Consider the following 12,330-nt stretch of genomic DNA (forward strand, 5'->3'; position numbering starts at 1 on the left):
AGTAGAAGCTTGAGTAGTCATGGGTGACTGGACCATCTTGGCAAGGTGTCTGCTCTTCCTTACATTTGTAGTACCTCTCACTTCAACCATAATTTACAAGGATCAAGGAATCCATACTGGCATGCTATAAAGCAGTATTTCATGTCTTTTTGGAAATATGTGTAACAATTTGAATGTATTTAAAGTAAGGAATGTAATTTAAAAGTAAAAAATAAAATCCATCATACAATGTGTATGGTAAAGCGTGATTGGATTATTAATCGGCTGCAAACATCACAACGGTAAATATCACCTCAATGTACTGTGATTTAGCTCACTAACATCACTGAATTGTACCGATGACGTATGTGCTCTTTAAGTACAATCATGTTTATTTTATTTTTTTATATCATTGCAAGGGAGATAAAAATCCAGGCTTGTGTGGTTATTTTTATCTTGTCAAAATCATTCAGTGCATATAATATATGTTTTATGTAAAATGGTACAAAGAAATGTTGATATTTTTTTTTCCCTGCAAAAACCATTACTCATTTAGAGGAAACACAAAAACAGAATGCCTTTTGAAATCAGGTTACTAAAACTGAATGCCCGGAAAAGGCCCTTGTTGACCCTTTCATAAAATTAAGAAAAAAAAAAAAAAGCTAAACTTTGGTATTATGCAACGCTATACAAATTAAGATTAACACAAATAACTGGACAACAAAAGAGAATTCCAAAGTTAAAAAGTGCTTGTTCCAAAATACGAGGAATGCATGACTGCTAGACACGTTCTCAAAATCCATTGGTGTTAAACCACATTCACAAAAGAATTTAGGGTTTTTCACTCATAACATAAGGTGGGTTTGACCAGCTTTCCTTTAGGCAGACCAACGTAAAGATTTATATTTTTATCGTCATTCTTCCACTTTATGAAACTACTAGTAAATAAAAACAAACAGAAAAAACAAATCCAGACAAACTAATGAACTATTCAATATTTGCTTAACATAGTCATGGATAAGTCAGCAAAATTAAGGGTTTAGATTTTTTTTATGCATACATTGCATTATCCATTTCTACTGAGTGGCTAGTGTGTGTGATGGAGTGATGGACATAATGTGATCACAACACAGTAGTGGCGACCTAAACCCAAAATAACATCAAAACATTTACTAACCTTTCAGCTAGCACAATGTAAAGCATAAGTGATTCTTATTTCACCCTTTTAAAAGTCACCATGAAGTCAATAGTACAAGTATAACTTTCAAAAGAAAATAATCTCTAAAGCACAGATTGATGTTCAGTTGGCTCAGTTTAACACAAGCAGGGATACTATAATATATTTTAATGGCCCATAGGTCCTCTTTAGCAATTCACTTTCCTGTTCTTCAAATACAGACATTCATCCAATCTATAGGACTTCCAGAAGCAGAACATTGATGAACATTTCAGATCTTTACTGCCTTTATGGTAGAAAACCACTCCAACAATACCAACAAGCCAGGACATTGGTTCACTACAGCAATGGATTACAACCAGATTATTATTATGATCTTCTATAGGCCTTTGTGATAATTGTATGGCTATGATGGCTTGGAACCTTGAACATAAAAGTTTCGTCTACAGTACTAACATAATTCTTGCTTTAATTTAATCTCTTTACCTTGCAGGCATCTTTGGTAAATATCCATTTCTTGTGTAGTTATGATAAACTGTATCTATAGTTTTTCCAAAGGGTTCCAACATTCATTAAAACATTCTGCACTTAATTTGGATTAGTGGAATTTGTAAAATAGTTAATACATTTCCTAAAACAGAAGATTCAAGCTATCTTCAGGAATGATAATAATTATGAGTGGTATGGTTGTTTGCAGTGAAAATCCAATTCATTTATAGTCACTCAAAACTACTGCACACAGTGAGGCATGGCCTCAGAGATTAAAGCAAACATTGATTCAAGTGCTACTTTTAAGAAATTTCCTTCCAACTCACAAGGTGTAACAATTGGAAAGAAATCTCAACGAGCAGCCTAACGTTGACCTTAACAATTAAGGCCCATTCCAGTGTATTGACAGCCCTGAATTAGAATGATTTCGTAAGGTAACGTACAAAAACCATTTTCAGCGTTTTAGAGCAGGACTTCGGTTTTCCATTTCCCGATTATCTTTCTGTAGTGCAGATAGTACCTAAAACAACAGAAGGGGAAAAGAGTTTATATAATTTTTTTTTTTGTTTTGTTTTAAATCGTCAACGCATTTGACATTGCCATATTTGCCAAAATACCCTTAAAGTAAACACTATTAGGTATTTTTAAACAGTGAGATCATTTAACAGCTTTTATATGGACAGTCAATTAGGAGCATATGCACTGATCTAAAATATGGGGCAAATATACCTATATCAATAGGAATATTCAAAAGGATTCTGTGACAATTACTGAAATATTAGCAGGGTGTCGCAAGATCGTTTCAGTTTTTTGTATTAATAAATATGGCTCCAAATTTCTTCAATTACAAAAATATACGATAAGCACCCTTAATATGCAACCATAAAGCTCACCTTTTCTTGGATATTTAAAAACCACCTAACCCTAATTTACAGAAAACATAAAAAAAAAAAATCAAGTGATTGAAATTACATATTTACCTTTAACCCCTTAAGGACACATGACATGTGTGACATGTCATGATTCCCTTTTATTACAGAAGTTTGGTCCTTAAGAGGTTGAAGTGTTACTCCAACCCTTTTAAAGGGGGAGAAGAGGGGGCCCTTTCTGGTGTAAAATGCCCTATGGCAGTGGTTCCCAAACCAGTCCTCAACAATTTAGGATTAATGAATTTCCCAGTTTTATTCCAATGGAAATACCGACAAAACCTGGACTGTTGGTGGGGTCTTGAGGACTGGTTTGGGAAACACTGCCCTATGGAGAAGATTTCTCCACCCTCAATTTACAATAATGGAATACAGTGCCAGCTGACGCATCCCGGTGCGAACCTCCGCCCTCCTCCAAGATCACTGGCGCCTTGCACAGTCCAACCATAGGTTTTTTAGAATTAAAAACAAAAAACAAAAAAAAAAGCCTGTGAATAACAGAATTCTGGGCTGCCAATGTAACATGTGTTGGTGGTAAAAATTGCCCCCAACAAACATATCTCAGTATGTGCAGTGCTTCAAGCAAAAACACTGCACATACATACTTCTACCACCATGACTGCTTCAAATCACTTATGTGTCATGGTAGTTGGAGTTACCCTTTAAAAAAAAAATTAAAAATAAAATAAAATGTCAAAACGTCAAAAAGCTAATTTCTTACCTGAGCCCACTTCTTGTTCCGACTTTGCATCTGAATAGCGGCAATGGAGGTAAAGAAATCCTCGGAGGTTAAATCCTCTGGGAGTTTGGTAAGAAACTGGGCAATGTGGATAAAGTCCATTCTTGTCAGAATGTCTTCAAAAAGTTTAAGGATCCCCAGGGCAGTCCTGAAAAGAAACTCTTCTCCATCGCGGCAAAACACATCCCATACTCGACAAGCTAAATCCAGTGGTAATGACTTGCTATACAAGGTAAAAATCCTGCAGAAGGAACATAAAGAAACAAAGAACATAAAGATAAGGTTTGCTGCATGTAGATCAAATAGCACAGAGTACTAAAGCAGTGGGTCACAATGAGTTCTAACCCAGTGTTTGAAAACTTTATACAGAGCACTGAATATCCTAAAAAGTACTCTCTGGTGCCTGAATGATAAACGGCAAACGCCCTCTCTGTAACACTAACACCCTAAATCATTACAACTTTTGGATTCTATGCTGCCCTAGGCTGGTCACCTTATAGACTAAGACTGGAATTCACCTGACATCCTTTATTTAAAAAGGTATTTAGACTGGAGACCATAACCTTTGTTCTCTTAATTTACCACCCTCTGGTTTTCACTATCATTCTAGCAATTGACTACTCCCTCCGTGACCTCATTCTCATTTTATTGCCTGTGAAATGTTTCCTCTTCATCCACTGGAGGACATTTTATTTGATACAAAGGTCTTCAATTTCCTAACCGTGTTGGTTTCCTCGCTTTCATCATGTCTATTCCTCTATTCAAGATCCTTCACAAGCAAGGATATCATTCTGACATTCTGAACAATACACTTCACATTTAAAGGGACACTATAGTCACCTAAACCACTTTAGCTTAATTAAGCAGTTTGGGTGTATAGGTCATGCCCCCAGCAGTTTCACAGCTCAATTCTCTAACATTTAAGAGTTAAATCACTTTTGTTTCTGTTTATGCAGCCATAGCCACACCTCCCCTGGCTGTGACTGACACAGCCTGCATGAAAACAAAATTGTTTCATTTTCAATCACTTTTCATTTTCTTTTTTTCTTTTAATTCTTTATTTTTGCAGTGCGTATATTAGTCACAGGCATACATATGGTACCCCAAGAGATAAGATAGGTCTAAATTGATTCATGCATACATTAGAATTTTCTTTGGCAACATGCAGAGTTTTAACAAGGGCATGATTAAGCAAAAGGTCAGGAAGAGTGAGCCTTCACCAGGACTGCATATCAAGATTTAAAAAAAAAGAAAATTAAAAAAAGAAGGTTCTCGGATTTATTTTTCAGCTATGAATATTTTTTACGAACCAGGGATGGATGCATGCACAGATGAGAAATAGATGCAAGATACTGTAGAGATGGGTGCTCTGTGATGCACAGTTATGGTGCCGTATAGAATGGAAGAGTAAGTGTTAAACACAATAAGCTGGAATTATCTACTGAACTTACCAGTCTATCAAGTAGATATCTGGTGTCAGGTTGTTTTTCTTGAAGTGTGCAAATAACCTCGGAAGATTTTCATCAAAAAATACTTCAAACGCTGCGAAGTAGGTTAGCATCTAAAAGCAAGGACCATATATCAAATTAATATCTTAACTAATAAAGCTTGGTGCTGATAAATAAAAAGACAGTGTGAAATATATTTGTAATATTGGGCATGGACCATTCTGATCATGTTTTTGCATCCTAGTAGGTATGATCTGTAATTATGGGAAAAAGGGGCAACACTGCAACTTCTTAATTCTCGCATTGAGACTTTTCGCATACTGCAGAGAATACCATAAGATGTCAGATAATTATTCAGAAATATATGATACATTTTGTGCCTATATCCAGCAGCAGATGTCATGATTATTTTTATTCTTTTTTTATTGATATAACGCCATCAGATTCCGTAGCGCTGTACAATGGGTGGACTAACAGACATGTAATTTTAATCAGACAACTGGACGTACAGGAACAGAGAAGTGTAGGGCCCTGCTCAATGAGCTTATATTCTAGAGGACTTTTGGTGTTCCCAAAAAAGAAGGAAAAAAAAGTTTGAATTTTCTAACGTTAGTTCTGGTAGATCATAATTGTTCTAAGAGCATGGAACGTGCATGTGATACTAAATCAAGACCACCTGTCCAGTGGGATGGTACTCATTGTGAAGCAGCGTCTCCAAATCAGAAGTGATCTGCATGGTCTAGGAATTCAGCAATGGACTAGGTCACTAGGATTTCAATAAATAAATACTTACAAGGCCATGATCAACTCGAAAAAATGCCATCTGACATGGTTTATTCAGAAGGTTTGAAAAAGCAATAAAGGCATCGGGAGTATCTAAATTCAAGATCAATACAGCAGCGATAAAGGACATGCCTTGCACCTGTTAATAAAAATTTTAAAAAACACAATCAGCCAGTCATAGGAGAAAGCATACTTATGACAGAAGAAGTCACTAGTCACTTACAGCTGAAGTAAATCATTATTTATTTTAAGCCAGAAGGTTATTTGGCTCTATTATACGAATGGCACAAATGTTAAGATATGTTAAACTTGTGTTACATTTAGTCTCAATTGATGTGTAAGTGTATTTGGAGTTTGTATCAATTTTCCATTTTTCTACTTTTTGAAAGAGATACTAGGGGAATATTTAACAAGAATTTCTTTGAGATATAACTGAAGAAAAATGTATTGTTTCTGCAGCAAATTGTAGTTTTCTAATACCAACAAAATTCAATTCTATAAACATAGGTAAGATCAGAAAAATAATACATTCACCTACATCATTCAGACAACAACAATACTAGAAGATACTTTGATATCTGATTTGCCATCTGAAGTCGTAAGGAGAGACCCAAATGTTGACTATAGCTCCGGATGCTGAGAAAGCATTTGACCTTAGTCTGTATGGAGTCTATTATTATTATTATTTAAAAATGCCAACAAATTCAGTCTAGGAAGGGCTTCCTGTGATAATTTGGATCTACTGAATTTGTGATGCAATACCTCCCTGATTTAAACACAACCCTCAATGTCACAAACCAAGGATCCATAGTCTTGAAGAAGACAGGGATATCCTTTAGTACAATTGGTGCAAATACCATCAACAGAACCAGTTATAGTAGTAATTAGGGCAAACACACACACATCTAAGGCATCAACAATATACAAAAACGCAAATGCCATGACGTTGCCTTCAGTGCTGAGGTTGCTAACTTACAAGCAACACCTCAACTGGTTTAATCCCTCAATGACCACATGACTGTCCATGGCTATAATCATGAATTGCAGGACTTTAATGACCATTGACGGCACAGACCATGAGTTATTAAAGTACCAGCAGGTCCCCTAATGATAATAAGGAGCCCAAGGTATGATTAAATACCCGAGATGGGGCCACTGTTAGTGACTAGCCATGTTCAGCGTAATATTGCCTTATGCAGGCATATAGGGTATCAAAAGAAAACCCTATTTCTTGTTTAAAAAAAATACATAGAATATGTATGGTGCACTTAAACAGAAAGGGTGAAATTGTGGTAGAATGAATGCATGGCAAAAGTGCCAAAAAGGCCACGGTATGTGTGTGTGTGTGTATATATATATATATATATATATATATATATATATATATATACACACACACACACACACACACATCGACACAGTATCAGACCACCTCTTTTACAGGTAGGATTTTGTCACTGATCTTGCAGTAATCACAGCCTTCTAGGGTATACAAAGTCCAGGACACATTCAGCTCGGTTTTCCTTTTTTAATTTGATTAGAAAAACAGGTGCTTTAAATAATAATAAACAAAACTTCCTTGCTCTTACTAGACAGAAATCACTATCTGTAATTGGGTGGCTTTCCCACTTACCAATTTTCCAAAAAAAAACAACAAAATGGATTTGCAATAAACACAATTGTTGTTCTCTCTCCCTCCTAGCTGGCTTTTTCTCCCTCACCCTGCAGCAGACTGATTTCTTCTTTTAAAGGCCTTTTAAAGGCCTGTCTGCTAATTGACCAGCTACAGGTGAGTGTCAATTAGTTAATTTTTAAGCCAAGTCAAAAATCAGGCCACTTTTTCGCTCACAATATATATATATATATATATATATATATATATATATATATATATATATATACACACACACACACACACACACACGTATAAAAAACATACAATACAATAAATTAGAAATAAAAAAAATAAAAAGTTGAAAACCTGCATTTAAAATTATATAACAATATTAGAAAAAAATACTTACATAACCAACATCTGGTCTGTAACACGTGTAGGCCCCTAAAATACTGTGCAACATGTCATGATAAGGGCCACCCTGGAATAAAGCAGCACAAAATTAAAAAAAAATGTTAATTTTATGTAATGTATATTTAATCTCTGGAGTTACAGATTATGGTGGTCACCTGCCCTGACTCGCCCATAATTTACACCTAGTACCTGACTACACATTACAAATATCTTTGGCAAAATGGCTTGTTTTGCCGTGATCCCTGTTAAATAGTCTGGTTTTCATGGGGCAGTTAGGGAGAGAGAAATCTGTAGATTAAGTTTTTCATTTCAGGGAAAAAAAAATGTTAATGTACCCAATTGTCATTTATACTTGGGAGGGGAGGGGAGGGGAGGGGAGGGGAGGGAATTGACAAGACCAAAAAAAAAAATATTACTAACCAAAAAAAATTGGCAACAGACCATGAAAATTTCATAAAAACGCATGGCCAGTGCTCAGACCCAATTATTACTGTATACTGTTGATATGATAATGCATAAGATTATCTTCTGCATCCTCTCGAACCGTCTGTAAACCAGTGCATTAAGCGGTTGTAGTTCTTGTGCTTACATTGTTCCTTTAAGTGACTCCTTACCACAAGCACTTTTCTGTCCTAGTAGTTGTGGGTGATGGTGCCATAGGCCATGCACCAAGCATTATTTTCAAAGGGAGGTAAACTAAGCAGCGGAACTCAGAGCGTTGAGATAAATGCAATGCATACCTTCTGAAAAATACACAGACTGGGGAACGTTCTGGAAATGTCCAATTTAATTAGCTCTAAACTGGCTTCTCTGTCTGCTGCAGGCAATCCCAAATCTGCAAAAAAAAAAAAAAAAAAAAGGATTAATTCCCTGTTGATACATAGGAGAAAAAAAAAAATATTCCATAAAAAAAAAATATATATATATATATATATATATATATAAAAAACTTGTTTATATATAGATAGATATTTCATACAATAATAAAATATATTCTCTCAGGATGTGCTTTTTTTCTTTAATAATAATGGTATGAAAAATTAAACATTACTTGCACCATTCACGATTGGCATAATACAAGTTATATTAGACCGCAGATCATAGTAAGTATTTTATGATCGCAATCATGTTTGCAATGACGCTTTAAGAATAATATGCAACGTCCCGTCACATTGATGATCGCACAGAGAATAAAAACTTGTTTTGGATAGATTTCCCAAAAGCCAAACACTTCTTCCCCTGCACAATCTGGAAGGAGCAGATTATCTTGGTTTTAAAGTTTAATTTAAATCCAGGGGGCAGAATGTATTCAAAACCAAAATTGTGTAGTAATGATCTACAGCTGTCACATGCCACAATTTGTAAGAACAGATTTTTGTCAATTATATGATCCTGGAAGTCTGTATTTTTTAACGTAGGCAATAGGGTTGGAACAAAAATTTTCAATATAAACCAAATATATAATTTTCTCTACACAAGTTCTTTACAAAAAAGGTTACCGAAAATACACATCCGTGCACTCCTTTTGACTTCATTACATCCATACGGGTTCTCAATTTAAAGACCACTATAGTCACCTACACCACTTCATCTCAATCAATTGGTCTGGGTGCAGCGTCCCTGTCCTTTTTACATTGCAGGGTTAGGTTCGCCTCTAGTGGCAATAATACTGGCAGCCACTAGAGGCGCTGCCATGGGACTGACCGAGTAAAACGGTCACGTGAAACAAATGCTGAAAGGAAAGCAATTAATTCACTTACCACTCATGCAAGTCAGGATCCCAATGCTCCTCTGAGGACTGGGTATAGCTAGAGGGGGCCATAGCCCCATGATCACATTGTAGTTGGTGATTAGGTATTTTATTTTTATGGCACACGGAGGGAGGTGGGGTGGAGGGGCAGAAGATATTGTCAAAGTTATGGTAACTGCTTAGAAGGTACAGTGGACACACATAACAGAAGATGGCATTGAGTATAACACATGCCACATCTGTTGCATCTTGCCCATAATCCCATGCTCAATATATCAAAACTCTTTTAGACTCCAATAAAATCCAGGAGTTTAGAACTCCAGGTCATAAACGTCCATGCCCAGGCGGATAGCAATTTTGCAAATAAACCTATAGCCTCAGGCAAGTGGCTTTGGCTCCTTCACAGATAATTGTGAAGAAAATTGTAGAAAAGGCAGTGATGTGTGCACTGGGTACCACTCTGTACAACCTACTGTAATATCAGTGTAAGGGATTAGGCTTTAGTTTAATTTTTCTTGTGTGAGATGAGGTTTGTAAGGACAGGGTGACAAATGACCTCGGGAGATTTTGTTAATATTTTTTTTTTTTTTTTGCTGCCAGAAAAGACAAATGGTAAGTTAATAATTACACCATATCTTTACAATGGGATTCTGATTTTGGATACTGGATAGTTTTTTTTTTCCTGTTATTTTATTCATTGCACACAACGAAAAAAAGAAAAACTCAACAGTTAAACTAATCACAGTCAAAGCGTAATATGATGGAGAAAGATCAGAGTAATGTGCAACAAATAATAATCAGCAATAATGCTGCATAATTGTGTAACAAAAACACATTTTATATTCTTTGATTAAGGGATTAAGACAGCAAAATACAGTATTATACAGATGGATTAATGCTGCCAACACTCATGACTTATGCAATGGCAAGGCAGAAAAGCAAGTCAATTCATATATATCACATAAAAACCACAAAACACACCTTCATTTTCCATTTCAGATCCTCCCATGCTTAGAGATTTCCACCGGTCTTTTGCTCGAGATAAGCAAATCTCATACAGCTCTAGGAACAGAAATGCCAATAATCAGAAACAGACTGATCACATATCCCATAATAAAAACATTTTTATTAGGAATGCAGCTAAGAAAAGGAGTGCCTGGTACACATGCACCAGTGCGAACAATCTTTTAAGCAAACGTGTAGAATGTTGTAAAATCCATCTGACGTTCCCATGGGTTTGGTCTCTTGCCTAGATGAATAGTTTCCAACCCAGTCCCACGGGTTACCAGCAGTCCAGAATTTATGCATTTATTTCTCATAAACATATTCTAAACGGGATACTGACAAAACCAGGACAACTGTGCCTTGATGACAAGCTTGGGAACCCCCGATTTAGTGTTCTAGTGAAACAACTTGGGAAACACAGAATTCAGGTCATTTGGATGAGCCAGAGAGGATAGTTGGGGTAGTTGTTTGGTATGGTACAACTATTTACAAAACACATGGAGGGTGTAGAGAGAGAGTTAAGGGAGACAAAGCACTGTTTGAGTGTGTGCTAATGCATTATAATTAAGGTATTCTGCAATTTGTGAATTGTTATAGCTTCAAAATTTAAGGCCCAAGTGGCCAAACAGGAATTGGAAATGTCACGGATTTGGAGAAAATTTACAGACAAGTCTCACTTTAGTAAATAAACCTGTACTATTTCGGCATTGTAACAGGCATGTTCTCCAAACTCACCGTGGGTGATATTTAATTCATTGCCTATCGCCAGACTCCAGACTTTCCCTCTCACGCTGGGAGGTATCCCCTGCCACCACATCTCCCGGACTTTGCGAGAGCAAGACCTGAAAGAGAGGGAATCAAACAGAACTTTAGAAAATGTTTATCTCAATGGAGGTTTATCAAAGTAAAGGCTAGGGTACAACCTCTAATTTTTTACTCTTCAAACAGACAGAACACATGCAATACAGGTTCCAACGAGGAAGGATAACGTTTGGAATATAGAACTTATTACAACATTGGTTCTGGTTTAAACTCCCATCATATGATAGTTTAATCCATGTAAACTGGACTCTTACAGCTCAACATCTCTATTTCCATTTTCCCCAAACATCTGATCAGGAAAATGGATAAAACTATAAGTAAAAAAGGAATAACAAATCTGAAAAACAAAAAGTCTGACCAGAAATATCAAATTAATGTAAACACTGTAAATGTATGTATATTTTCACCGTAACAATCGAAAAAAACAAAAAATGTTATTATAAAAACATACAATTCATCAAAGCACAATAAAGAAACATTAACCCCTTCAGGACCGGCCTGTTTTTGCGATGTTTGTACGTTAAGGACCAGAGCAGTTTTAACACTTTTGTGGTGTTTGTGTTTAGCTGTAATTTTCCGCTCTCTCATTTACGGTTCCCATACAAGTTATATATTGTTTTTTTCAAGACAAGAAGGGCTTTCTTTACATACCAGTATTTATATTATGTCATATATTGTATTTAAAAAAAATAATGAAATATGGTGAAAAATAAAAAAAAAAAACATGTTTTTGGACTTTTACTTGAAAAATCTTTTACTTATCTACAAAAGCTAATGAAAAAAACTGCTAAATAGATTCAAAATTTTGTCCCGAGTTTAAAAACACCCAGTGTTTACATGCTTTATTGCTTTTTTTTGCAAGTTATAGGCCTATAAATACAAGTAGGAAATTGCTGTTTCAATATATATATATTTTAAATGTATCAATAGTGACATTGTTACACCGTTATCTGTCATAAATCCCCGAAACACACCTAACATGTACATATTTTTTAAAGTAGACAACCCAGGGTATTTAAAATGGGGTATGTCCAGTCTTTTTTAGTAGCCACCTAGTCACAAACACTGGCCAAAGTTAGCATTTATATTTGTTTGTGTGTTAAAAATGCAAAAACCGCTAACTTTGGCCGGTGTTTGTGACTAAGTGGCTACTAAAAAAGGCTGAACATACTCCATTTGCAAT

General features: G+C 35.7%; 1 protein-coding gene across 2 annotated transcripts in view; it reads right to left on the minus strand.

Moving 5' to 3' along the window:
* Positions 1-874: 874 nt before the first annotated feature.
* Positions 875-12,330, minus strand: part of TBC1D14 (TBC1 domain family member 14) — a 61,586-nt gene continuing 50,130 nt past the window's right edge. For both annotated transcript variants that reach the window (XM_063457747.1, XM_063457748.1), the window contains 8 exons: positions 11,061-11,167; positions 10,302-10,382; positions 8,311-8,405; positions 7,566-7,637; positions 5,552-5,680; positions 4,762-4,871; positions 3,293-3,551; positions 875-2,165 (listed from right to left, as the gene is read on the minus strand). In XM_063457747.1, the coding sequence (XP_063313817.1) occupies positions 2,100-2,165; positions 3,293-3,551; positions 4,762-4,871; positions 5,552-5,680; positions 7,566-7,637; positions 8,311-8,405; positions 10,302-10,382; positions 11,061-11,167 (919 nt within the window). In that variant the 3' untranslated portion in view covers positions 875-2,099. The remainder of the gene's footprint in view (positions 2,166-3,292; positions 3,552-4,761; positions 4,872-5,551; positions 5,681-7,565; positions 7,638-8,310; positions 8,406-10,301; positions 10,383-11,060; positions 11,168-12,330) is intronic.

This window comes from Pelobates fuscus, chromosome 6, assembly GCF_036172605.1.
Source record: "Pelobates fuscus isolate aPelFus1 chromosome 6, aPelFus1.pri, whole genome shotgun sequence".
Lineage (NCBI taxonomy): Eukaryota > Metazoa > Chordata > Amphibia > Anura > Pelobatidae > Pelobates > Pelobates fuscus.